Source organism: Eumetopias jubatus, unplaced genomic scaffold, assembly GCF_037043125.1.
Source record: "Eumetopias jubatus isolate StellerSeaLion01/CBP00866 unplaced genomic scaffold, mEumJub1_p1.0 scaffold_9, whole genome shotgun sequence".
Lineage (NCBI taxonomy): Eukaryota > Metazoa > Chordata > Mammalia > Carnivora > Otariidae > Eumetopias > Eumetopias jubatus.
Window position 1 is genome coordinate 140,955,227 of NW_028274815.1, and position 26,731 is coordinate 140,981,957.

At 56.6% G+C, this 26,731-nt stretch overlaps 3 protein-coding genes across 7 annotated transcripts; 1 reads left to right on the forward strand and 2 right to left on the reverse strand.

Moving 5' to 3' along the window:
• The first annotated feature begins 493 nt into the window (after nt 1–493).
• On the forward strand, nt 494–16,383 carry OPRL1 (opioid related nociceptin receptor 1). Of its 4 annotated transcripts, XM_088026868.1 has the most exons (5): nt 494–1,567; nt 9,405–9,669; nt 12,032–12,110; nt 13,857–14,212; nt 14,311–16,383. In XM_088026868.1, the coding sequence occupies exons 2-5, from the start codon at nt 9,552–9,554 to the stop codon at nt 14,832–14,834; spliced, it is 1,077 nt and encodes a 358-aa protein (XP_087882994.1). In that variant the 5' UTR covers nt 494–1,567; nt 9,405–9,551; the 3' UTR covers nt 14,835–16,383. The 4 variants fall into 4 exon arrangements, with proteins under 4 accessions (XP_087882994.1, XP_027951525.1, XP_087882995.1 ...); XM_028095724.2 differs by lacking the exons at nt 494–1,567; nt 12,032–12,110 and adding an exon at nt 5,183–8,901; XM_088026870.1 differs by lacking the exons at nt 494–1,567; nt 9,405–9,669 and adding an exon at nt 10,049–10,129.
• Nucleotides 1,357–2,406, reverse strand: LKAAEAR1 (LKAAEAR motif containing 1). 2 transcript variants are annotated; one of them, XM_028095727.2, is made up of 3 exons: nt 2,008–2,406; nt 1,644–1,766; nt 1,357–1,561 (listed from the first exon to the last, which is right to left on the reverse strand). In XM_028095727.2, the coding sequence occupies exons 1-3, from the start codon at nt 2,395–2,397 to the stop codon at nt 1,502–1,504; spliced, it is 573 nt and encodes a 190-aa protein (XP_027951528.2). In that variant the 5' UTR covers nt 2,398–2,406; the 3' UTR covers nt 1,357–1,501. The 2 variants fall into 2 exon arrangements, with proteins under 2 accessions (XP_027951528.2, XP_087882997.1); XM_088026871.1 differs by having other exon boundaries at nt 1,357–1,766.
• Nucleotides 16,384–20,276: 3,893 nt separating the features above from the next.
• Nucleotides 20,277–21,287, reverse strand: NPBWR2 (neuropeptides B and W receptor 2). Its single transcript, XM_028095684.2, has one exon. It carries the CDS (start codon nt 21,282–21,284, stop codon nt 20,277–20,279), a length of 1,008 nt encoding a protein of 335 aa, XP_027951485.1. The 5' UTR covers nt 21,285–21,287.
• Between the last annotated feature and the right edge of the window lie 5,444 nt (nt 21,288–26,731).

Genomic DNA, 26,731 nt, shown 5'->3' on the forward strand with positions numbered 1-26,731 from the left:
TAGTCTTCTCCGCAGGGCTTTGTGTGGTTCCCCATTGCAGAGTAATCCACACCCTTATGGAGCCCTCACTGTGCTCACTCACAGCTCAGGTGAGACCCTCAAGATCTCTATTTTAAAGATCAAGAAATGGAGACTCAGAGAAGTGATGGAATGAGATATGCATTTACCAAACAGATGAAATGGTTCTAGGTGGTCAGTACATCCCCGAGAGACAGAGTGCTGGGGTCCTGGGGAGTCAGGGCTGGCTGTCATCCTGTTCATGATACACGTGGACAGAGAGAACATCCTGTTCAGGGCGTATGTGGACAGAGAGAAAGCCTCCCTTTCCCTGGCGATTTGTCCTCAGCCCAAGCCACCTTCTCTCCCCTTGTTCCTCCTTCCCCAGCTCTACTCAAACACCGCGCACCCCCCCCCCCCCCCCCCGCCATGACTGCCATGCATAGCTCTCACCTTCCTCCCAGAGCTGCCGCAGACTCCAAGCTCCACACACAGTTCTGGGCATGGACCAAGGCCAGGGGCGGCAACAGCACAGAAAGGGTGAAGGGTCAGGTGCAGGAAGAAGGGCTTACTGAGGGCCGCTCAGCAGGCCTCCCTGGCACGGGTTGGGGGGCTTGTCTGAACGCTTTTGACCCCCACCTCTGTAGCTGCTTAGGGACTAGGAGGGAAGAAAAGGGAGACATGGCCGAGTTCTAGGCTCTGCAAAGAGCGCGTGTCAGGGAGAAGAGTACTAAGTTCTCTAAGGGAAGATCTGTCCAGAAAGTTGGGAGGCACTTCAGAGTTCAGAGCTTTTGCACGACGTGGATTTGTCAGAACAGGACACGGGTGGTTTCCTTCCTGTACATGTGTGTCTGTGTGTAAGGCGGATAGAGCAGAGCTGAGGAGGTCATTCAAGATGAAAAGGTGATTTCCTGTCTGGAGAAGTAGGGGCTTCCTGAGGTGGTCTCCTTTTCCCCAGTCTCGGTCCCCTGGAGGACCTCCCCTGCACAGCTGGCTCCAAAGGCCACCTTTGGCTTGTGCAGTCACTTGTCCTGCCCAGAATGTCACCCTCCTCTCTGACCCCTGATGGAATGACCTACAATCTGGGGTCCCACTTGGGCCCCCCTTTCTCCCTGAGCTTGCCCTTCACTTCTGGGGTTGTGACAGTCGCCCCGGCCCAATTCTTATTCCTGTCTCCTCAGACTGGGGGCTCTCAGAGACTTGCAGGGCACCAGGTTGCCTAATGGGGGCAGAGCGGTATTTGAGGGATTACCAGCATCCTCTGTTAATCTGACACCTGCCCGCTTGCATCCTCCTTCTACTTTGTTGGAGGGCACACCCCCTCCCCGACCCCGGCTCTGTGTATCCAGATGTCTGTGATCGGATGCAGGGGAGGCAGCATCCATACTCTCCCCCTTCCCTCCCGGGGAACCTGGAGAGAGGCAGCGCAACGACCAGGGGGCGCTTGGACAATGAGAACTTTATATGGGAGGGTGGGGCGCGTTCGCACCCTGTGGAGTCCCAGTCAACGTGGGAAGATGCTGCCATCAACTTTCTCCTCTAAGATGGTCTCCACGCGCCTCCTCTGCGGGTGAGAGGGGTTGGGGCCAAGTGTGCGGGGAGGAGGGCGGGGATCCCCCTCTGCCCCTTCCCGGGCCTGTGGGCACCTCTTGACGGTCCAGGGGGTCTGGGATCCGCGTTGGCTTCAGCTGCGGCGGCAGGAACAGCTCCAGCCGGATGGCGGCGCGCGCGGACTTCTGCTGCAGGATGAGGAGCGAGATCTCCTCCGCCTGCCGGTCGCGGGGCGGGGGTGAGGGGGTGTTTCTGAGTCTACGCGTTAAGTTTTGCCTTGCTCCGCCCGCCCCCTCCTGCAAGGCGCCTGGGCCGGTCCCTCCCGCCGTTTGATCCATCCCCACCCACCCCTTTCTTCAGCGGACCAGGGTCGGGCTCCCCACCCCGCCTGCCCCCCCACCCCGCCTGCCCCCCAGCCTTCCCGCCTGCGCGCCCCTTCCTTCCGGCCCCTAGCCTCACCCGCATGCGGATGTAGCGCAGCCTCAGGGCACGGATTCGTCCTCGGGCCTCCGCTGCCTTGAAGACGCCGAGGAGCATGTCCTGGCGCACCGCGGGCAGCTCGAGTGACTGCGTACACGCGCGCGGGTCGGGCATATGGTACCCCAGCTCCACTGACTCACGGGGGAAGATGGAGGCGGCCACGCCCACGTCCTCAAGCAGGTCCCCGAAGAGCAGGTGGCGGTGACGCTGTGGGGGGCGCATGGCCGCCAGGCCTTCCAGCGATAGGGCCCAACCCGGCTTGGGGGGCTCCGCCGCGGGCGGCCCCTTGGCGCGCTCCTCACGGGACCCCTTTCCTGTTCGCTCTCGCGGACCCCCGCGCCCAGCCTCCTTCACCGCTGGCGACTGCATCCTGGGCCCTGCCGAGGGAAGAGTGAATCCCATTGGGCACCTACCAGCTCCTCTGGCCCGGCCCCTCTAGGTTCCCCACAGCGGGCTTTAGGTCCTGCCCCTCCAGCCTCTGCGCCCCCCCCCTTTTTTTTCTTTAAGGTTTATTTATTTATTTGAGAGAGAGAGAGAGAGAGAGCCCCCGCGCGAGCGAGAGCGAGAGGAGCGAGGGGCAGAGGGAGAGAGAGTCTTAAGCAGATTTCCGCGCTGATCAGGAGCCCCAAGCCCATCAATCTCAAGACCTCAGCAGAAACCAAGAGTCCGTTGCTTAACCGACTGCACCACCCAGGCGCCCCCAGCCTCTGCACCTTTGGGCAAGCCTAGCACTCATCCGATTTATCCTTGCAGTCAGCCATAAATTTCTGATTCACTTAGTTTCAGAAAATTCCCTTCCTGCCCATGGGCTGTTTCTCTGTCCACTGAGAAAATGCTGAGACCCCTGAGTTGACCTCTGGCCCTACCCAGGGGTGGAGACCGTGTTAAGACTGATCTGGGTGAGGCTTGGTAGGCCCTTCCCCACAATTCTGGAACCCTTGATGTGCCCCAGTCCCCCATGTCTGTGGCTGCCAGTCCGTCAGCAAACCCCCACCCCACTGGAACCCCAGGGCTGCTCTAGTTTGGCTAGCCCTGGCCTAGACCCCTCTGCCTTAGTGTTAGGGGCTGGAGATGGAGGGGATGGGCAGAGGAGATGTGTGTGCGTGTGTTTGTATGTTCTTGTGTGGGTCAGTCTGTGTGTCTGTGGGAGGTCCCACATATGTGCCAGGGATGCTGAAAGCAGAATGGACAGCTGGCTTGCTGCCCAAGGTGGGGTGGGGTAGGGGTGGTGGGGGCAGCCCGTCCTCCTAGCCTGTCCCCTGCTGGGTCTAGATGGAGGAAGGGAGAGCAGAGTCCAGGGTGGTGATAGACCAGTTAGGGCCCACAGGTGGGGAGAGGGAAATGCCCCTAAGGTCCTGGCTTAGCCCTGCAGGCTCCTTCCCAGCCCACAGCACCTCAGGCCCCAGAGCCTGGGCCACATCCTGGCCCACTGTGGGCTGGAGGCAGAGCGACAACGAGGAATCTGCTGGCGGCCAGCTCCCTCCCCCACCCCATTCTTAGCTACAGCGGTTGAGGGCCTGGCCCTTGTCCCCCTTCCCTACACCCCATACTTCCCACTTTCTAGGGTCTGAGGCTCCAACTGAGGCCTGACTCGCTGGGGCTTGTTGACGCGGTTGCCTGGCAACCGGAGTCCCGCCCCCCCCCCCCCACGCGGGAGCTGGAGTGGGGCTGTCCCTGGGAAGGGAAGGGCTTGTGGGGTCCTGGTGCTTGGAGGGCGCCTCCATTCGAGGGGGGAAAATGCCTGCAGTTGTCCCTGCCCCTTCCATGCTGGAGGAGGTGACCGCCAGCTTTTCCAGCCTGGGTGCCCTTTCTTTTCTTCCTGGGGAGCCCCAAACGCACTCTTGTGGGGGCTGTGGGCCCAGCTTCCAGGCTGGAGAGGTCTTCGGCGGCTAGTTTTGGGGCAGAGGGCATAGCTTATGAGACCTTCTTGTCTGATACGTTTTCCCCGATGCATGACCCAAAAGGGCTCCCACAACCGCTGTTGTTCACAGGAAAGGGAAACTGGGGCAGAGCTCAGGACCCCTTACCTCTTCCAGAGCAAGTTTGGGGTCTCAGGGGTCCCTCAAGTTCCCAGAGCCAGGTTTTGCTGAACCCCAAATTTCTGGGTCCTGGGTCCTGGGACCTAGATTTCTGTGATCTATTTTTGTATTTGTTAATTTCATACTATTTTATAACCAATTCACTTCTCAATGTATTAATTCTATAACTCACTCATGCACTCATCAGTTTATTCTACAATTCGTGAATTTGTATGGTCCATGCTACAGTTCACACTAGGCCAAAGTTAGTGCATTAAGTCCATAATTTGTTAATGCATGGGTGACTTCCATGGTGCCTACATAACTGTCCCCTTCATTCATGGATGTCTGCCAAGGGCAATGGTGCTTTTTTGTGGGTTTAGGACCTGCACCCCTGAGATGGGAACTGTCCTGGCTTTGGGGGTGGGGTCTCAGCGGACCAGGAGATTGTTGATTGTTCACCTTGTTTGGGGAAGCTTGCTCTGGCTTCCTGGTGAAAAGGTAAACTATGACTTTGAGCCCCTATATCCCAGAGTGTGCACTACCCTCGAGCTCCACTGAATGACTGTCCATCCTTCCAGCCCCCAAGCCTTTGCACAAGCTGTTCCTGTATGCTGCCTGTTCCTGCCCAGTATGTGCCTTTGGGGTGTGACCTGGGCCTTGGGATTCAGCACCAAACTTGGGGCTTGTTGAAGACAAAGGTCTCTGGAATCCAGAAGCAGTGAGGGCTTAGGGAGTCTGACCTAACAGGCAACCTCCTCCAGGCAGGCCTCCTGGATACATATAGCTCAGGCAGGGGCTGCTTCTGGCTCAACTCTGTGCTCCCACACTGGTGAGCTGTGGGAGACAGGGATCTGGGCTCTCCTCTCAGCTTCCCAGGTCTGGGCCAGGAGGGCTCACAGAAGGGAATTGCTTGCTGGCTCCTGGCAGTGGAGTGGGTTTTATAGGGCAAGTGGGGGCATGCTTTCCTGCAAGAAGGGACTTGTCACTTTCCCTCTGTTTTTATAGGATTGAAAAACTTTGGTATCCCTCCTCCCCAATCCTCCGAGGGCTTGGTACCCACACAGCTCACATTCCTGAAAGTAGCTTCTTCCAGCTTCTCCCCACACCTTGTGGTTCCCTGGGGGGGGGGGGGATGGGGGTGGTGCTACCTGTGTGTCTGGGGCCTAGCACCTGGGAGAGACCACCAGGCAGGTGTCTTCCATCTATTTCTGTGTCCAGGATTCATGTGTTTTTCAAGGGCTGATGGAAATGCTGAGATCTAAAAGTATGTTGGTTGGCTCCAAAGCCTGAAAATAAAACGCCAAAATAAAATTCAAAGCTTTATTAAATGACTATAGAATTTAACATTATATTGAAAATCCACACATAACTCAATTCTCCTGTTGCCTTATATAACTATGATAAGGTTAAAATCACACAAACTAATTTATTATGATGAAACTCAGAATTTTTAAAATCCTTTCACTTTTTAACAGCACAAATGGGCTGGGGGCTGACTCGCCCTGGAGCGGCTGGTCTGTGTGAGGCTTCCGTTGACTGCACTGGGACCCCTGAGCCCAGCCCAGGGATGGCGAAGCAAGCCGAGACAGAGGGGAGCAGACAGAGTGCCTGCCTGGGGCCCTGAGTGCTGGCGTTTCCGGGCTCCGACTCACCGGGCAAGAGTAAAGTGCACTCTCCCCACTTTGTGGGTGTAAACCTCTCTGGGACCCAGGTCTTGCTACAAATGCCATGACTCACGAGTGTAGACCAGGCAGCTCTAGCCACAGTTCGTGGACACACATTCTGTGCTCATTCATGTGAGCTGCATGCCTTGGGCTGTCCCTGGTTTCCCTGTGATGTGGGAAACAAAGGCCAAAGAAAAATTAAATTTCCTTACTACTTACAACCCATTGACAAGTCCTTGAAACAGGCAGAGTGACCTTCCTCTGGGAGCTCAGCTGCCTTGATGTGGACACTTTGCTAAGGGCAAAAGGCAATCTTAGCTCGATTCCCAGAATCCTGTGAATCTATTTTATTTTATTTTTTTTTGAGAGAGCAGGAGAGCTCGTGCACGCAGCGCAGGTGGGGGTGGCAGGGAGGGGCAGAGGGAGAGGGAGCCAGGAGGATCCCAAGCAGGCTCCACACTCAGCCCACAGCTCAACTTGGGACTTAATCTCACGACCCTGAGATCATGACCTTAATCTCACGACCCTGAGATCATGACCAGAGGGAAAGTTACAAGTCCCTTCTTGCAGGAAAGCATGCCCCCACTCGCCCTATAAAATTGAAATCAAGAGTTGGTCGCTTAACTGACTGAGCTACCCAGGCGCCCCTAAGTTTACTTTAAACATATAGAAATTCCTTTGGAAACTTCCTTTATCTCTACCCCCCAAGATGTATGTTGGCAGTCATCCCCCAGGCATATGACCCACCGATATACATCTGAAGGGTTTACTAGATAGTAATAAATGACCTTTTCCTAACAATAGCTAGCCCCTCAGGGTCCTGGAAACTTTGCTTCCAAAACACCTTGGAGGCTTGTGCTGTCCCTAACCCCCTCCCAACTTAAAGGTATATAATCAACCACTCCTCACAAGCCTGGTGCAGCTCTTTGTGCCCATGGGTCCCGTCCCTGGGCTTTAATGAAAACACCTTTTTGCATTGAAGACGTCTCAAGAATTCTTTCTTGGCCATTGGCTCCGAACCTCAACATTTCCACATCACCTGTGTGTTTTGTTTTGCCTGCATGTGACATATGTTTGAGGGTATGCTGCGTGGACACAAATGCTCTCTCACATAACGAGTCCCCTGCTGTCCCCTGTGTGACACCTGTGTTCTGTGTCTTACTCTGGCTGCTCAGGGGTCCTGAGAGGCCTGGGCTGTGTCCTCTGTGCTGCCAGCCCCCTTTGTGGGAGCGCTTTAGGGTCTGGGGAGTATAGTCAGCCTCCCAGCCTGGCCACCCACCAGCCAGGTGACCGAGCCTGTACTTTGGCTAAGACTGTCCCTGTGAGGGGCACTCGCATGGGACGCCTTTCCATACCAGCCTCATGCCGCCCCCCGCTTTCCTAGTCTGTGCCTGAGTAAGGAGGCCACTGAAGGCCACCATGAAACCCAGCTCTGTATGCTCCTGAGTGGGCAGGTGGGCAGAGGCAGCTGGGGCAGTGGGGACTGGGGTTGGCTGCTTAAACCTTGGTGAGCCCAGCGAGGGGAGGCTGCAGGAGGCCAAGCCTCCTTGGGTTCCTGTCCCTGCTGGGCTCCTGAGGTCAGCAGGATCCTGCTTTCAGCTTCATCTGGGGAGTGTGGTGCACGTATATATCTCCTGGGAGTCCGAAGGCCTTGATCTGTGTGTCTGCCTATTCTCTCTTGTCTACTCATGTGCTTCGAGTGCATGTTGGTGTGGGTTCATGTGTGTGTGTCCCACGTGTTTGTGCCTGCGAGTCTGTGTGCATTTCTGAGCATGAACCCATGTTTGTGTCTTCACTCGTGTGTCTATTTGGGCGTCTTTGTGTGTATTTGCAGGCATGTGAGACTGTGCGTCCCTGCGTGTCCCAGGTGAGTGTCTCTGTGGTTGTGCCCTGTGCCTCCATACTGTCCCTGAATCAGCTGCAGTGAAGATGCAGAGGTAAGTCCTGGGGGACAGCTTGGGATGCTGAATCCTAGGGCATCTGCCTGCCCTGTCCTTTCCTGATTTGCCAGGTATCTTAGCAACGCTGCTGCCAGTCGCCTAGCAACCAGGTCCCCATCCTTGGAGATGGATGTTCCAAGCAGGGTCTGGGATATGTGAGCAGAGCCTGTGCAGGAAGAAGGACCCCACGACTTAGAGGCTGTGACTCAGCTCAGGGGTCACCCACATGGCATGTGACCCCAGTGTTGGGACGGAGGCAGCTCCATGGGAACTGTTCAGCTGCATGGGTGCTGGGGGCCCAGGCTGTGAGGGAATGATGCTCAGATGTTGCTCTGGGATCCAGCTGTTGCAGAGACACCCTTGGTGTGTCTCAAAGTGGCAGATGGATCTGGGTTTGAACGCTGTCTCTGCCACTTTGACAGGTGGCTTCACAGCGTTGAGGCTTAATGCTCCTGTCTGCACAAAGGTGATGCTGATTGGCAGTGACCTGGGGTGGTGGGGATGGATGAACTCATGTTCATGATGGACATGTGGAGCATGCAGTAGGCACACAGAGTGCACAGCAGAGTTTAGGCATCCTGCTTGTCCACAAGGCTCTAATCCACTCAGGCCTCGCCAGGCAGGGGCACCGCTGTGTACCTACCCACCTGTTGGCCTGCTGTGGCTCAGTTCCCCTGGCAGACCAGCGGAGGGAGCTGTTCTGGGCACAGAAGGCCAACCGAGGCTGATCTGAGTCCACCCGAGGCAGTGTCTCTGTGTGTTAGACGAGGCCCCACACCCTCGTCCAGTCTATGCGTCTTGTGTGCGTCCCTGAGTCTCTGTTCCATGTCTCTGTGTGTGTCCTTCTGTGGCTCTCTGTCCCTTGACTCAGTTCCTGTGTGGATCCGCGTCCCTGTGTCTGTGTGTGGGAGTCTGTCTCTGTCGTTCACCTCTAAGTGTGTGCCCTGGTCCCTTGGTCTGTCCAAAGGACGTCCAGTGTGGGGCCTGGTGACCCCCCTTCCCTGCGGCCCCCTCCTCCAGCCTGCGTGGCTCCTCCTCCTCGGGAGCGGCAGTCTCCGCCCCACCCCCAGCTCCGCGCTAGGCTGCTGCGTCTGGTCTGGCGTCTTCTGAGAAGGAGCAGCCGCTCCTGCCGCTCCTGCCGCAGCCCCATGCAGACCCGCTCTGGGGCGGCCAGTGGATCCCAGTGCCGCTCTGCCGGTGCTGACGGTTAGAGTGTCGGCAGTCTCAGCTCCCACGCAGGTTGCTAAGGTAAGGCCTAAGCTGCCGGGGGTCAGGGGTCATGGACAGACTGCAGCCCTCGGGCAGGACTGGGGAGGGGCAGTAGGAAGTCGGCCCATGTCCTGTGTCCCAGGTGTTTCTGGGTGTGTCTCCTGTGTGCGCCTGAGGTCAGGTTTGCACCTGTCTGTGGGTGGTGCGCGCACATGGATGGCTGTGTGTCTGTGAGTCCCTGTGGGTGGGCACGTGTCTCGGTGTGTAACTGCATAACCATGTCCGCTCGTCCCCTGTGGGAGTCTGCCAGCCACATGAGACCGTGTCCTTGTCTGCACACATGCCTCTAGATGTGTCCCTGTCTGTGCATACATGTCTGCTTGTCTCCATTGTTTCTGAGTGTGTGCGTGTGCCTCTGCATCTAAGGCTGTCTTCGGTGGGGGGGCGGTCCATGTGCCTGGTGGGCTGCACACACTGTGCTTGGAGGCCTCAAGTCGGGTGGGTGTTGGGTGCTGTGGTCATGTGTCCCTGTTCTCTCCCAGGTACCAGGTGACTTTGCACACAGGGAGGTGGCATGGAGTCCCTCTTCCCTGCCCCATTCTGGGAGGTCCTCTACAGCGGCCATCTGCAAGGCAACCTATCCCTCCTGAGCCCCAACCACAGCCTGCTGCCCCCCAACCTTCTGCTCAATGCCAGCCACGGCGCCTTTCTGCCCCTTGGGCTCAAGGTCACCATTGTGGGGCTTTACCTGGCCGTCTGCATTGGGGGACTGCTGGGGAACTGCCTCGTCATGTATGTCATCCTCAGGTAGGCTGGGGACCCGCCCACACTGCTGCAGAGGGGAAATGGGCAGGGGGCTGTTTGGGTGGGCCTGGCAGGTAGAGACTGGCACTTTTCCCATTCAATTTCTGGTCATCCTGTCAGGCACCGTCAGGGTCAGGGTCAGTCCTTAGGCCCTGGATGCTCACGTCTTCACGGTTGGGGCACCTGACGGGGTGGGGGGAGAGGAAAGGATCAGCCCTGCTCACCCCAGTCCTGGCAGGGGGGAGGAGGGAGGGTGCAGCTGTGTCCCAGCAGGAATGTCACCCTGACTCTTGACAGGTAACACTCCCTGATCTGAGCTGTGGGCCCAGCTCCTCGCCGAACCACCATGTGAGGATCTCTTGGACCTCACCGTGACCCTGAGAGGCAGCTCTTGTCACTGGCAGCCCCTTCCCTTCAGCTCCATCATCACTGCTGGAGTCTGGGCCGACTCCAGCATCTGCTGGTGCTCAGACTGGGAAAGCCTGTGGGATCAGGAGGGGTGGCCAGGCTGCAGGATAGGGGAACATCATAGGGGAACAGCGTGGGGACAGTGTGAGGACATGCATGTGCATGTGTGTGTTCATGCGCACACATGTAGGTGGGCACACAACGGTTAGTGCACACATGTACACATGCGTGTGTGAGAGTGAGCACATGTGAGTGTGCTGCATGGTGTACACGTGTGCACACACTTGTACCTTAAAGCCGGACATGCATGTATGAGCATGCACGTGTACACAGGAGTGTGAGTGTGCACGTATGTGTGCCCATATGTGTGAAAACCGGTGTGTGTATGTGTGAGTGTGTACATGGACATGTGCAAGGTGTGTGTGTTGGTGTGTATGGTGCACATCCTTACTCAGGGGCCAGGAAGAGCAGCCATCTGTCCCCAGCGCTGAACCCCAGGGGCCTGGACTCACATGCCCCTCTGTGGCTGGAGGGTGTGCTGTGGTGACAAGTGCCCCAACCTGTGGTGGTCTTGCTCACGCTTCCTGTCATGACTGCTTCTCTCTATCTCTCCTCTGCACTGGGGCATCCAAACTCAGAGCCACATCCTGATTAGAGCAGACAGGGAAGGTCCCCAGAGAGACTGATGTGCAGGGACTGGCCCGAGTGTCAGCACAGTGTAATCTGAGCCTGTAGACTGGGGTCGGCTGCCCCAGGAATCAGAGACACTGGTTCCAAGCCCTGCTCTTTTTAAGAAACTTTATTTTTTTAGAGTGGTTTTAGGTTCAAAGCAACATTGAGAGGAAAGGACAGAGATTTCCCATATACCCTCTGCACCGCCCCCACATACATAGTCTCCCTTGTTACCAACATCCCCACCAGAATAGTGCATTTTATAATTAATTACAACTCAGTTTTACAACTGAACCTACATCAACCACATCCTGATCACCCAAAGTCCACAGTTTACACTATGGTTCACTCTTGGTGTACGTTCTATGGGTTTTGACAAATATGTAATGACATGTGTCTACCATGTAGTATCACACAGAATAGTCTCACTGCCCTGAGAACGCTCTGTGCTCTGCCTGCTCATCCCTCCTCACCCCCCAACGCCTGGCAACCACTGATCTTTTACTGTCTCCATAGTTCTGCCTTATCCACAACATCACATAGTTGGAACCATACCGTGTGTAGCTTTCTCAGATTGGCTTCTGTGATATACATTTAAGGTTCCTCCATGTCCTTTCTTTTTTTTTTTTAATTCACATTAGCCTTAATTTTAATAAGATTTGGCATCTTTTTGCATGCTTGATGGCTATTTCTTTAAAAAAATTTTTTTTTAATTGAAGTATAGTTGACACACAATGTTACATTAATTTCATGTGTACTCCTGTATGTTTTTTCATGGCTTGACTGCTCATTTCTTTTTTTTTTTTTAAGATTTTATTTATTTCAGAGAAAGAAAGCACGTGCTTGAGTGGGGAGAGGGGCAGAGGGAGAGGGAGAAGTGGACTCGCTGAGCAGGGAGCCCGACGCGGGGCTCGATCTCAGCACCTTGAGATGACCTGAGCCGCAGGCAGACGCTTAAGAGACTGAGCCACCCAGGCGCCCCGACAGCTCATTTCTTTTATCACTGAATATTGCTCCATTTTCTGGATCTACTGCGGTTTATTTATCTCCCATCACTTACTGAAGGACATCTTGGTTGCTTCCAAGTTTTGGCAATTATGAATAGAGCTGCTACAAACATCTGTGTGCAGTGTTTTTTTGTGTGTGTGTAGATAGAAGTTTTCGACTCCTTTGGGTAAATATCAAGGATTGTGATTGCAGGATTATATGGAAGAGTATGTTTAGCTTGGTAAGAAACCACCAAACTGTCTTCCAAAGTGACTGCGCCATTTTGCATTCCCACCAGCAACCAATGAGAGTTCCTGTTGCTCCACACCCTCACCAGCCTTTGGTGTCAGTGTTCTGGATTTTGCCCATTTTAAGAGGTGTGTAGTAGTATCTCACTGTTGTTTTAATTGGTGAGGTGACTGTTAAAGTCTTTGGCCCTTTTTTTTTGAGAGAGAGAGAGAGATGGGGGGAGGGGCAGAGAGAGAGAATCTCAAGCAGACTCCCTGCTGAGCTTGGAGACCAAGGTGAGGCTTGATCTCAGGACCCTGAGATCAGGACCTGAGCCCAAACCAGGAGTCAGATGCTTAACCGACTGAGCCACCCAGGCGCCCCAGGTTGTCTGTTTTCTTATCATTGACTTTTAAGAGTTCTTTGTATATTCTCGACAGCAGTCCTGTATCACATGTGTCTTTGGCAAATCTTTCCTCTTGTCTGTGGCTTGTCTTCTAGTTCTCTTGATCCTGTCTGCTTTTTTACCAGCTCTTTTCAAGACCAGTTAGATCCTCTGAGCCTAAGTGTCCTCCTGCATAGAGTGGGGGATCAAAATAGCATTTTTGAAATCTTAAATGAGATAAAATCCATGTGAAGAACTTGGCACAAGTGTCTGCCATTGTGGTCATTGTTGCTGTTATTTGGTCATAATTCAGGCCTGTTTGTGCTTACTCCTAATCCCTCTCTAAGATGCAGAACTGACCTCAGATTCCTTTATGGCAGCCTAACTGACACGGAACATTGTCATCTCTGGTGTTTCCGCTGCCAACACTATCATCACCACCATCATTACTCCCATCTCTACTACCTCCAGCATCACCATGACCATTGCTGCTGTTTCCACCACCACCACCACAGTTACCACCTCCACCATCACCACCACAATTACCACCTCCACCACCACCACCATAGTTACCACCACCACCACCACCAATATAGTTACCACCACAATTACCACCTCCACCATCACAACCATAATTACCACCACCACCACCACCACCACAATTACCACCTCCGCCATCACGACCATAATTACCACCACCACCACCGCCACCACCATCACCACAATTACCACCTCCACCATCACCACCATAGTTACCATCACCACCACCACCACCACCACCATCACCACCATAGTTACCACCACCACCACCATCACCACCACAATTACCACCTCCACCATCACCACCTCCACCATCACGACCACAATTACCACCACCGCCATCACCACCACAATTACCACCTCCACCATCACCACCATAATCTCCATCACCACCATCACCACCATCATAACTATTAATTCATTTCAACAAATATTTATTAAGCAGCCATAATGTCCCAGGACCTGTTCCTTGGATACAGCCAGACCTCATTAGCAACCCTCCCATTCCTGTCACCATTTCCTGTTTCTGTCACCAGACTACAACATGGACTCAGAAGGACTTGATGTGCTCTTACAGACTTTGGAGCCCATAGAAACCTCTGGTATCTGTAGGGCCAACCTTGTAGTCCGTGTAGGGTCTTCAGGAAGACTTGGAAGGAAGGGAGGGAGGACAGGTCCTTTTTCTTATGATTCTTACCCCTTTGCTCCCATGTGGAGTCAGATGTGTGCTCTGCTACCCTACACACCCAACTTTTTCAAAGCAGACCAGTCTTTGGGTTTGGAACACTTTTGTGTGTGCCAGAAGGACTGTTTGCCCCCAGGCTCCATGCTGGGCCCAAGAATCTGCATTTAACAAGGGTCTCAGAGTGGGTGCTCCTCGTGGTGGCAATAAGAAGGGCCCTGGGCCTTTGCTGCCAGGTCCAGCCAGGGAGACTAGATGAAGCCTTCCTTCTCCCTGTGCTCTCTGCAGACACACCAAGATGAAGACAGCTACCAACATTTACATCTTTAACCTGGCCCTGGCAGACACTTTGGTGCTGCTGACACTGCCCTTCCAGGGCACAGACGTCCTCTTGGGCTTTTGGCCTTTTGGAAATGCCCTGTGCAAGACGGTCATTGCCATCGACTATTACAACATGTTTACCAGCACCTTCACACTGACTGCCATGAGTGTGGACCGCTATGTAGCCATCTGCCACCCCATCCGTGCTCTCGATGTCCGGACGTCCAGCAAGGCCCAGGCTGTCAATGTGGCCATCTGGGCTCTGGCGTCTGTCGTCGGCGTTCCTGTTGCCATCATGGGCTCGGCACAGGTCGAGGATGAAGGTCAGTGGGGTGGCCCCTCTTCCCCAGTGCTGTTGTCTCCTGGATCCCAGAGGGTCCCTCCTGGTTTATCCAACTTGACCCCGCTTTTCTCCCTGCAGAGATTGAGTGTCTGGTGGAGATCCCTTCCCCACAGGACTACTGGGGCCCCGTGTTTGCCATCTGCATCTTCCTCTTCTCCTTCATCATTCCCGTACTCATCATCTCCATCTGCTATAGCCTCATGATCCGGCGGCTGCGCGGTGTCCGCCTGCTGTCTGGCTCCCGAGAGAAGGACCGGAACCTGCGGCGCATCACGCGGCTAGTGCTGGTGGTGGTGGCAGTGTTTGTGGGCTGCTGGACGCCTGTCCAGGTGTTTGTGCTGGTCCAAGGGCTGGGTGTTCAGCCGGGCAGTGAGACTGCTGTGGCTCTCTTGCGCTTCTGCACAGCCCTTGGCTATGTCAACAGCTGCCTCAACCCCATCCTCTATGCCTTCTTGGACGAGAATTTCAAGGCCTGCTTCCGAAAGTTCTGCTGCACTCCTGCCCTGCGCCGGGAGATGCAGGTGTCTGACCGTGTGCGCAGCATTGCCAGGGATGTGGCCCTCGCCTGCAAGACCTCTGAGACAGTACCACGGCCCGCATGACTAGGCGTGGACCTGCCCATGGTGCCTGTCAGCCCACAGAGCCCGTCAACACCCAACACGGAGCTCACCCAGGTCACTGCTCTCTAGGCTGACACCCAACCTGTGTCCTGAGCATTGCCAGACTCGAGGACTTCACTGTGGCTGCAGAGGGCCTGGTGACATCATGGGACAGGTCAGACTAAAGCTGCCCTCCTGGTGCAGAGCAGAGAGGGGACACCCACCAGTGAGTGTGCCTGGCCAGAGCCCATGCCAACACCCTTACGCATCACGGGCACTTCTGGCCCCTCCCCTGCTGCACCCTGTGTGCTCTTGGTGTGTACACACCTGGCGGTGACAGCAGCCCATGTCCTTGTGCCATGTGCTCTCTGCATGGAGCCCTGCAGCCCCTCCTCGGGGCAGCCGGATGAGCTCGGAGCTGCCTAGAGAGCTGGCATGCCTCTGTGGGCAGTAGGGCTTGGAGTTGCTGATATGGACTTGCCTGGCACTCAACTGCTGTCACTTCCTTGTCCCCCACTCCTGCTTCTGAAAGGTTTCTCAGAGAGGCTTTTCGCTCCAGAAGCACAAAGAACTGTCAGCCACAGATGTGGCTGTCCAGGTGTGCAGACGTGGCTCAGAAGGAAGGTGGGCTGCTTGATCACCTCAGGCCACTCTGTCATTCTTGAAACAGCCCTGTGTGCCTGGTCTTGGCTGCACAGTGCTGGGGCCGGGGGCGCGCTCTGCCATGTTCTGTCTAGGGGTCCATGGGTCTTCCTTGGCTCTCTTGAAATCAGAGTTCAGCAGCTATGCAGCTGACAGGACCCTGCGCTCTGCTTGGACCCTGGTGGACTTGGAAGAGGAGTGGCAGTTGGGGTGGGTTATGCTCTGCCTCTGCAGTGACTGATACTGGCTTTGTTTACAAGCCTCCAGGTGTCTGTGGGGAGGCTTGAGCTTCCTGCTGTCAGGACTAGTCTTAAATGGTGACAAATCAGGGTGGCTTCACATGCAGAGCTAGTATAAGGGGTGAGGCTTGACAGGGTCTCCTTGAGCCAAGTGTGAGAACTGCCTGGTGTGGGAACACTGTTCGGGGGGAGAGGGTCTCCCGGCGGTGGTCACCGGCGAAGCACCCTCCCTGGTCTGCAGATGGAAGCTGCAGTTTGGTAACTTTGCAAACACTCTTCCCTGCAGATAAACTATTGAAATACAACACTGAAAAGACTATTCTGCCTCCACCTGTAAGCTGAGCTGCAGACCTCAGCCAGGTGACCTTAGTCACCTGCAAACAATAGGAAGCACTGACTTTGGGCTTCTCCTGCTTCAGGGAGCCCTGGCTCTGTGGGGTCATTCCTGGGGGGGATGGAGCTGTGCTGTCTGCAGTGGGAGGCTCTGGAGACTGTAGCTGCCACAGCTGGGGCATTTTCATGACAAGGCTGAAAGATCTGTGATTTGTGCTGGTGTAACATGTATCTTCATGTATTTATGCATGCAACAAGTGTGAATTCCCCTACATGTAACCAACCCTGATCTTGCTTCCAGGGGTCATTGGGGGCCATAATAAATCCCTGCCCACTGAGCAGGTGTTTCTGACTCTTTTGGGGTGGGGCCGTTGGGGTAATGAGTCCTCCCACCTGCTCTGTGCTCCTCACCTGGCCAGACTCTGTCTTTAGTGGACGGTACCCCTTGGAGGTTGCAACTTCAAGAAGGCGTGATTAGTTCATGATGCCCTGGAGGTCTGTTACCTTTTCTTCAGCACAAATAGTTTCTCCTTGAAAAACCAACTCCTGCAACTCTATCCTGCCCCCTGCTGCCAGAGGTTCCCTGTGGATCCAGTGTGTGTGGGGGTGCTTTTCCCACCTGGGTCACAACTTTTTTTCACCCCATTTAGTCTCAGCAGAGACCCCCTCCCTGCCCCAGCCCTTTTCTCCTTCCTTGAGCAGACCCAAGGGGAGTTCTGATGGAAGATGAACAGAACAGCCTCCCTTCATGGCCCTGAGATGTGGACATGCCTCCTGGCTCCGGTGTGGACCCAGTTCTGTCCAGGTTGACCCTACAGGCGGATGACCCTCTCAGAAAGAGGGGCTTCAGAGGGGGCAGCAAGGGCGAGCTCTGGTTGCACCGGCAGATAGGCCAATATGCAGTTTCATACAAGTTTTAGTGATGGGCACTTTGCTGTTAAAATAAGTATTTAGCGGTGCCTGGGTGGCTCAGTCGTTAAGCATCTGCCTTCGGCTCAGGTCGTGATCCCAGGGTCCTGGGATCAAACCCCACATCCGGCTCCCTGCTTAGCGGGAAGTCTGCTTCTCCCTCTGCCACTCTCCCTGCTTGTGTTCCCTCTCTCGCTGTGTCTCTCTCTGTCAAATAAATAAAATCTTAAAAAAACAACAACCAAGTATTTCGCATCAAGGGAAAGTTTGGGAGTGATGGGCCTACAGCGGCAGGTACATGAAGTGTGCTCAGGAGATTGTGTGATTCTGGCGGCGGCGGAGGGGGCTCAAGCGTGGGTCCTGGAGGATGCGGAGCGTCCTGCCGCGTGGGCTGCGCATCCAGGGCCGACCCCACAGTGAGCACCAGTGCCGAGATGGGTCGTGAGGGGTCAGATGCGCCGCTCCCGGCAGGGCTGAGGAGCCTGCGAGTAGCTCGAGTAGCTCGCGGCCGCCGGAAGCGGGGTCACAACCCTAGCTCTGCAGGACCGTGCCTGGCTCTTGCCAGCCGCCCACCTCCACCCCCACCACTTCTCGGACCAGTTTCCTCCCGCCTCCTCATCCACCCCGCCTCGGCCCCGCCCCACCTTCGCCCTCCCCTTTACTCCCACCAACTCCTGGGTTTGGTCAAGTGTCCCAGCTTCTCTCAGCCCCCGCAAAAGGGACGGCTAACCCTTCCTTGCGGGTTTGTGGGGGAAGGCCCAGGTTGTGGAGAGGGCCGGGGCCGGGGGTGGGGTCAGCGGCCGGGTTGCACTGCTGGGGATGCGGAGGGCTCTCCTGCCGCTTTGGACTTTGCCCACCAGGGGCGCTGTGACCGCGGGAGCTCCGCGGTCCGCACCGGCTGGGGGATTTGGACCCCGGAGGGGAGCTCCGGGCTCTCCCTGGGTCGAGGAGTCCAGAGGTTCGGGACACTCTCTCCTCTCGCCCCAGCCCATCTCAGGAAGTCACAGTGGTGGGTGTGGAGACAACCAGCGTTGGCGTGGGGGGCGGGTGTTGGCCTTTCCCTGGGGCTCCGCCGCTCGCTTGGGCAGGATATTGGTGAGGATTCACCTCTCTCCTCGTCTTGGCTGGCCCGTGGTTCCCGGTCCTTGGGGTCTCACCCTTGCACGAGGACCCTCCCTCCCATCGGAGGTGGGGATGGGGCGGGGTTATGTGCGCCGCTTGGCTGATCCAGATCTGCCTGGGTCCCCACCATGGTGTTCCCGGTGTTGCTGGGGCCAGGGGGCAAACGGGGGCAAGGTCTCTTATTCTCGCGCCCCTCCCCTTCCCTCCTCTCGCCTCGACTCCTGTTCCCTGTTCTGCTTCTCAGGCAGCTGCTCTTTGTTGCTTCTGCGCCCTGTTCACTCACTCATTTGCACCTCACACTTGCCTGCACCTCAGGTGGGTGTTGAGAGTCTCAGCTCCTCTCCTCAGGAAGCTTGCAGGGGCAAGGCCGGTGCGGAGGTGGTAATTAGGGCTGCTACTGGTAGAGGAATGACCACACCGCAGGGAGGAAACAGGACCCAGAATCTTCCAGGAAGAAATGTGGGTGTTAGTGATGGTTTTAAAAAGGTCCACAGCCCCTGCGTGTGGGCTGGGTTTAGTGACTTGCTTCTAATGAATGGAATGTGGCCAATGGCTTCCAAGACGGTCTTACATGGTGTGGAGGCCTCCTCTTCCTTCTCCCTCTCCACCTGCTCGCCCTGTGGGGCCAGCCGCCCCGTGGGGAGGACGCCCAAGCAGCCCTGGGGAGAGTCCACCTGGCGAGGACCTGAGGCCTCCTGCCACGGGCCACATGAAGGGGCCTCCTTTGAAGCAGCAACTGCGGCCCTGGTCCAGCCTTCCGGTGACCAGAGCCTCAGCCAACACCTGGTCACCTCAGGAGAGTCCCTGAGCCAGAACCACTCCAAAACTGCTCCCAAATTCTTGACCCACAGGAGCTATGAAATAATAAATGTTTTCAGCCATTAGGTTTTGGGGAAATTTGTTATACAGCAATGGATTACAGTGTTGTCAGGGAAAAGAACAGGGCAGAGGTGGTATTTGAATTGTTTCAGGCTGAGAGAGAAGAGCGGAGAGGGCTGTGGGTCTGAGCTCCAAGAACCCATGTGACTGGGGAAGCTAGAGTATATGAAGGTGGCAGCCATGCACTGTGGGGTGACCTTACGGGCCGGTGAATGGTGGGTGTTGCACGTCAGGTGGACACACTGCGCCATGAGGACTACAACCAGTCTGGGCCCCTGTGAGGGTATTGGGAGGTGCCAGTGACTCAGAATGGCACAGCTAGAGCACCAGGCATAGACCCAGCTGGGAGCCACGGGGCCAAGGGTGGGGAGCCTGGCTGAGGCCCACCGGGGCAGTCATCAGGGACTTGATGCCCCTCTTCCCCCCTCCTGGTAGAAAATGGTCTCTGAGCAGCCGGCACCTCAGTGTCCTCACCCTGCCCCCTGAGGTTCAGCATGGAGCTCCTGCTGGATGAATCTAGGCCCCAGCCCATACTTCACGGAGAAAGGGGTCCAGATACCAGCCCATCCAAGTAACAGATGCCCTCTCTAGAGGGTGGGTGTGCAGAGGCCCTGGCAGAAGCACCCTGGGTCCTATGGCAGGATATGAGGGGGCCACAGGTGGCATGGAGGGCACAAAAGGGGCGTGGGCCACAGCATGGGGGGGTCAAGAGAGGGCACACAGACGGCACAGGCCTCCTGGTGAAATGCCACCCAAGTTTCAAGCGATGAGAGTGCATTCCATGGCCTTATTTGAGGACTGAGTCTGTGGCTTTTGCAGTAACACTTGGCTTTCCTGCCCCAGGTGTTCACACTTTTATCATCTGTTAATACTGTCTTGGGAGGAGCCAGCCTGATGTTCCCGGTTGTGGAATGCAGTGGTGGCCCTGGGCTGAGATCACAGTTCGGGTTTCTTTCCCTCCAGATTACGGTTGTCAGGGAGGACGGGGAAGGAGCATCCAGGGAGATTGTCCGTCTGTCTGTCTTTCAGCAGGTGAGTAGAGTCAGGATGTCTGTTGTGCCAAGAACTTTGGCCTGGGTCAAATCAGCAGGGTGGGTCCAGGGCCTGTATCCCTGCAGCTCCTCACCCAGGGGCTGTCCAGGAGGCAGCCATGGGAAGTGACAGGCTCATGGTCATCCCTGCAGGTGTGGTGGCCAACCTTCGTGGGTCTTTCTCTCTCTTTGTGGGGAAGATAGTGATGGCATGGGAACAAGTAGGCCATTCCTCCGAAGTGACAGCGCTTTTCCTAACAGACACACTGGGGGTCTGGCGGGTGGGGTGCTCAGGCCCCTGGGCACTGGAATGTGCTCCGGAAGCTGTTTCGGAAGCTCTCATCCAGGAAGGCATAGAGGAAGGGGTTGAGACAGGAGCTGGTGTAGCTGAGGCTGGTGATGACGTAGGAGATGCTGATGACCAGCGGCGTCTGGGGCAGGTCTGTGGTCAGGGCCACGATGGAGGCCAGGTGGAAGGGCATCCAGCAGAGCAGGCCCACGGCCAGCACAGCCAGGACCAGAGTGGTCACCTTCCGCTTGGCCTTGCCCAGAGCTTTGGCTCTGGAGTGGAGTTGCAGGGCCCACAGCCGACGTAGCAGGTCCACATAGAGCACACAGAGGGTGCACATGGGCACCACAAAGCCCAGGACCAGCATGTAGATGCGGCTGGCCTTGAACCAGGCCCTCTCAGGCTGTGGGAAGCTCAGCCCGCAACTCGTGACCTGCAGCTCATTGCTGTAGACACCGGCAAAGGCGAAGAAGGGCAGCACCATGATGGTGACACTGATCCAGACACACAGGCTGGTGATCTTTGCCCCCCGGAGGGTGCGCCGGGGCACATGGCGGGACTGTGTGGTGGCCAGCACCACCAGGTAGCGGTCCACACTCATGGTGGCCAAGAAGTAGATGCTGGAGAAGATGTTGTAGTGGTCGATGGCCAGCACCAGTTTGCAGAGCAGCTCCCCGAAGGGCCAGCGCTGCAGCAGGTGCTCCGTGATGTTGACAGGCAGCACCAGCGTGAAGAGACCGTCGGCAATGGCCAGGTTCAGGATGAACACGTTGGTCACTGTTTTCATTTTGGGCACCCTCAGGATCACATAGATGACGGCCGTGTTGCCTGTCAGCCCTATGGCACAGATCACGGAGTACACTGCTGGCAGGAACACATAGAGGGCTGGTAGGGGCTCACGGAGGGTGATGTTGTGCCTGGTGCCATTGTCCCAAGTGTGGTTGGTGCCCATTGCAGCCTGGAAGGGGGAGCCTCTGCTTTCAAGGGGATCCAGCCCAGCAGTCTGCATCCTGAGGTGGGACCCAGGGCCGGTGGGAGGTGCCTTGGAGTGGGGAGTCTGGGTAGGGGCCTCCTTGGGCTGGATTCTGAGAAAGAGACAAAGAGAACTTTGGGATCTGACTCTTAGCTTAGAACGGCAGTGGCCTCAAGTTCTCTGGCAGAGGCTGTGGCCATTTTGCCAGGGTTGAGGATGCACGGGGTCTCTCTCCATCCTCCCCTGTCCTGCCCCTGTGCGCAATTTACCTGGGATCAAGGCAGTGCCTTTGCAAACACACCTCCCAGGCTCACCCCTGCCCTCTTCAAATCCAGGGGTCCTGAAGCCAGAGTCCGCCCAGGCATACCCTCTTCAGGGCCACCTGCTCTTCACCCCACTGACCTGTCTGACGACACGTGGCCCCAAGTTGGTGGCCTCGGTGGGCGTGTGCAGGAGGCCAGTGCAGGCTGTGGCAGGAGGGAGGTGAGGCCCACTGACAGGCTCTCACCAGGGTCCCTGTCGGCTCTTGACTGTCTTGGGGACGCTTTTAGGACTTGCCTGGTCAGCAGCCTCAGCAGGAGGTGGCTTCCTGGCAAGGTCTCCAGCCCGGTGACAGCGCTAATGAGCCCTGAAGGAGGGAGGCGGGTCCTACCGGTTGAGGCGGAGCTCCGGGAACAGTGGGGGCAGAAGCTGCGGTAGCGCCTGTCCTCATCCCCAGGGTCGTTGCAGTGCTCACTCGCTTGGGTGGATTCTCCAGTGGGTGGCCCTCGTGTGTGTGTGTGTGTGTGTGTGTGTGCACGCACACATGTGCCTGTGTGGGAGGGCATGCAGTGCAGGGGCCTCTGGCGGGCCCAGGTCTGTTGGGGGGGCATGTCTGTGTGGTCCACTGAGCACATCTGTACTTTTGTCTGTGGGTCTCTGTGGACCTGGGCACCCTTATCTGTGTGTGAGGGGGCCTTGGCGGGTCTTGTGCCAGACCCTATGTGTGTGCATGTGTGCATGCATGCACCTGTGTCTGTCTGCATGTGGTTTCTGTGGTAAACTCTGTACCTCTGTCTGGCGGGCTCTGTATAGGTCCCAGCTGCATGTAGTGATCTGGGGGGTCTGGATGTCTTTGTGTAGAAGCAGAATTTGTTGCCCACAGAAAACCCAACTTCTCTCTCTCTCTCTCTCTCTTTTTTTTTTTTTTTTGCTGAGAGAAGAACACGTACGTGTGCAAAAACTACACACAAGGTGGAAGTCTGCGGAGAGAAGGTGATTGGCTCTTGTCCAGCTCCTGGTCCCTCCGTGAGCTGCCCACTGCCACTATCCACTCTCAAAGACTTGTTCGATCCTAATACCCAGACTGCTGCCCAGCACCATCTCTGGCTGGTTCCTCAGCATGACTTCTGTGTTGAGGCTCTGTGTGTTTCCAGTCTGGGGAGACATGGCTGCCTACAGCCGGCAGGGTGTCCCCCACCCTCCCCACCTGCCTGCTTCCCTCACCAGAGTTGCCATTCCTGTGTCCCCATGGCCTGAGTCAGGACAGGAGCCTGGGCAGTTGCCCAAGCACCCTGAAGCCACCAGGTCTGAGGCCATGTCTGGGGGCACCAGCCTCCCCTCCCGTGGGCCCAGAGGTGGTCACAGCAAGGTGTGGGGGGCCTGCCAGCCTCAGCCAGGGGCTCCAGCCGTCCCTCCAGGGCTAAGCCTCCACCCGGCAGGGGACCCTCAAGGTAAGAACCACTCCACACCCTGGCAGCTCCAAGGATCCTGGCCTCCAAATAAATGGGCCTTCATTCATCTTCACGCAGGAACATGCTGGCATTTGTCTCCGCTGTGTGTAGGGCACTGTAGCTAGAACTTACTTTGGAACAATTCACTGTCCCACATGAACACCCTCAGATTTCATATATTTTTTTTAAAAAGACGTATTTATTTATTTGAGAGCGAGAGCAAGAGCGAGCGAGCGGGGTGTGGGTGGAGGCAGTCTTTTACGCAGACTCCACGCTGAGTGTGGAGCCTTCGCAGGGCTTCATCTCACGACCCCGATCTCACGACCCTGAGATCATGACCTGAGCTGAAACCAAGAGTTGGACACTCAACCGACTGTGCCACCTGGGGCCCCAGATTTCATAGAGTTGAATGAGGAGATCTCTTTGAGACGTCAGGGAGCCCTGTCCTCCTTGCTTCTGTGAACCAGCCTGGGCCTGGATCCCCTGGCTGGGAGGGTGCGGCTCTTTGGCCCCGGGAGGACAGGCTCTGGAGCATGGGTGTGCTCGAGGCTGAGAGCCACCAAGGCCAGGGGCTGGAAGTCAGGAGGTGTGAGGAGAAGCCATGTGGGGGGCTCCTTCCTACAGTCTGGGGCTGGACTTCGTGATTTGGGGGTACTTGTGTGTGTGGGGGGGTGTGGTGCTGGGTTAGCTCACAGTTCCTGACCACCGGAGACAGGATGGAGAGAAGTCTGGGCCTCGTGTCTGGAAGGCCCCATTCCCCTGGCCGTGCAGCCTATGGTGGGCTGTGCCGAGTGGCGGACCACTCTGGGCCTGGATGTGGGCCTTCCCTGGGAGAGGTGCTGGGGGTCCCCATCCCCTGCTCACCTTAGGAGGGGCCCAGGGCTCTGTCTCCCCTCTGGCCAGCATGTAGCTGATTGGTGTCCTGACTTGTCCTGAGCACAAGTCCTGGGGTGGGGGTTCTTCACGGTGAGGCCTGCCCTTGATGGGGCCCTTGTAACCCTCTTGCTTGGCCCCCTTGCAGCAAGACACCAAATACCACCCCAAACTTTCTCTGGAGCTGGTAATTCTAGGCAGGTCTTTTCTCAAGCCCTCGGGAAGGGAGCAGCCCAGTATCAGAAGTACGAGAACTCTCCTGGGCTTCCCCTATGCTTCTGGCTCCCTCTGAAGCAAACCTGAGTCTGGGTTTCACCCCACCAGTGTCTGGCTGGGTCTGGGACTCTGAACCCCTCCCAGGCCTGCTCTCTGCTCTCCTGAGTCTGTCCTGGGGGCCGGCCTGGCTTTCCACTCAGCCTATCACACCTGAAGTGGGATGGGGGTGGAAGATGGGGGGGTGGGGTCCCACGGTCAGCAGGGGCTGGGGGAAAATGGAGGCACCGGCTGTGGGCGCTCAGGACCCCAGGGAGCCAGCTCCAGCCTTGTAGGTGCAGTGATGCCCAGATGCCTCTTCCCAGCCTCAGAAGCACCTCATCCAAGGCCCCACTGCAACACCATGGCCCAAGGGCCGCATGCCTCAGCCCTTACTCCCCCAGCCCTTCGTTCTGCCCTGTGGGTTGGGCATCGCATGGGTGTCATTTTGTGGAAATGGTTTCCATTTTCAGAACCGAGTCAGGCGAGGCCTGTGGAGAGGAGCCGTGGAGGAGGGAGCTGTGGAAGGGGGTGTATGTGATGTTATGTGTTGGTGAGCATGGATTTGTGCATTGCTATGTGCAGCTATTCACATGTTGGGAGGAAGCAGATCCAAAGAGCCCAGGGGAGCTCTAACTCCACCAGTGTTGTGGGGAGTGAGTGTCAGGACCCTGAGACAGTGCAGAAACGAGCAAGCTCAGTCGTGACACTTTTTATTTATTTTTTAAAGATTTTATTTATTTATTTGAGAGACAGAGCTGGAATGGAGGAGAGGGATAGGGGAGAGGCAGAGGCGAGGGGGAGGGGCAAGCAGACTCCTTGCTGAGTGTGGGGCTCCGCCAGGTGCCCTCTTTGTGATAGCTTTATTCTCACTGTTGTTTCCGTTGGGTGTGGCAGTCACCTTCCACCCGTCCCTGACTAAACCGGGCGACTTGGGTCTTCACACACACACACACACACACACACACACACACACACACACACACACACACACTGCTACAGGCCTCTGCAGACACATGGAGACATACAGACTTCCGTGCACACACACGCACCCACACGGGGCTTACCTGTGCGCCATCTCAGCTCCTTGCAGGCAGGTCTGGTGGGTGGGGGCGGGGGCTTTGCCCTGCAGGCTAGAGTCCAGGCTTGTCTGCTCTCCTGCTGTCCCCCTCACTGGCTCACCAGGAACAGGGACAGCCTGTGGCTTGCGGCTCCTGCAGGTTAAGTGCTCCTCAGAGTGCCTGGGCCTCAGCCATCTCTCAGCAGGTAACTGAGAAGCTTAGTTCACTGGAAAAAGACAAATGATTCAGGGCCCATTTCCCTATGATGGGAACCAGGTTCTCCCACTTCTCCAGGGAAGCAGAGAGAGCTCTGTATTTATTAAACAGAGGGGAGCTCCTCCCCTTCAGGACTCCCTCCCTGCCACTGGGCGCCCAGCTGCCTCCCCCTCCCCCAACAGTGGGCACTGAGCTGTGCCCAGCGGGATGTCATGGCTTGGGGGTTCCTGTGCCAGGCTGAGAGGGAGGCCTCCAGCTCAGGGAAGGTGGGAAAGTCCTCGGGGCAGCCAGCCTGAGGCCCTACAAGGGCTTTTGCTCAGTCAACTCTCGAATACCCCAACCCTAGCCTCAGTGTCTGCTCCACAAAAGAATACAGCAGTGAACAAAGAAGAAAAACCTCCTGCTCTCATAGGGCCGACCCTGTAGTGGGGAAGCATCAGTACAGCGTAAAGCTGTGGTCCAGGACAAGGCACGCTAGGGGGAAGCAAAGCAGAGGGGCCTTGCAAGTGTGTGTGTGGAGGACAGAGGGCCACGGGGGAGGGAGGGGCCTTCGGGAAGGAAGGAGCCAGGGGCTTTGTCTGCCCTACTGGGGGTACTGGCTCTTGTCTGTGTGGACGTTTTGAGGAGGGGTGGATGGTCCCGCCAGGTCCTCAGGTGGAGAGGGTCTGTGAGGTGAGGGGTGGAGAAGGCCAAGGAGGCTGGGGGAGGGTCCTTGGCAGGAACCCTGTCTTGGGGGTCTGTAGGGCAGTCTGATCAGAGGACAGGGTAACATCCAGAGTCCATCCAGCTGTGGGCAGCACCAACCCCACCTGAGGTCTTTGGGAAGCAGGGTTTGGGGCAGCCTAGGCCGCGGCTTGAGGCTGGTTGCTCACAGCCTGCCCGGGCCTGGCACCTGCCCTGCCCACATGCGGCCCCGCTGCCCCCAACACAAGCTGAGAAACACCCAAGCAGGAAGGAGGCCTGATGGCTTCCCAAGGCAGCCCAGGCCCTTCTCAGCCTGGGAGGGTCATTGAGGTCCATTACCAGAGAGCTTACTGCTTCCCGTCCCCCAGAAACTCAGATCAGGAGGGATGGGGGGACTCAAGTAGAGATGGAGCAGCAGATGTGGGTGGCTTCCTGGTGGCAGCTTCCCCTCCTTCCTGAGACAGGCCCTGCTGGGTAGGACCCGGGGGCCTGTCCCACGTTTGGGGGTGGTCTCCTGGGTGGTCTTGGTGCACCTGGTGAGAGGGGTGGAGGGGTGTCTCCTCCCGTCCTCCAGCAGAGTTCCTGTGTTCACTCTGAGAGCGTGGGCAGGGCAGAGAGGGAGGGCACAAGCACCGATGTGTCCCAAGTGGGAGGGGTCACAGGCATATCTGTGTATGTAAATATG

What these genes read in the sequence shown, in the direction of transcription:
- NPBWR2 (XM_028095684.2), bottom strand. Translation starts at nt 21,284, where the DNA reads ATGCAGACTGCTGGGCTGGATCCCCTTGAAAGCAGAGGCTCCCCCTTC.
- OPRL1 (XM_028095724.2), top strand. Translation starts at nt 9,437, where the DNA reads ATGGAGTCCCTCTTCCCTGCCCCATTCTGGGAGGTCCTCTACAGCGGC. An exon ending in GTCATGTATGTCATCCTCAG is followed by an intron (nt 9,670 to 13,856) that starts GTAGGCTGGGGA and finishes TGCTCTCTGCAG; the next exon opens with ACACACCAAGATGAAGACAG. An exon ending in GGCACAGGTCGAGGATGAAG is followed by an intron (nt 14,213 to 14,310) that starts GTCAGTGGGGTG and finishes TTCTCCCTGCAG; the next exon opens with AGATTGAGTGTCTGGTGGAG.
- LKAAEAR1 (XM_088026871.1), bottom strand. Translation starts at nt 2,397, where the DNA reads ATGCAGTCGCCAGCGGTGAAGGAGGCTGGGCGCGGGGGTCCGCGAGAG. An exon ending in TGCGCTACATCCGCATGCGG is followed by an intron (nt 1,767 to 2,007) that starts GTGAGGCTAGGG and finishes CGCGACCGGCAG; the next exon opens with GCGGAGGAGATCTCGCTCCT.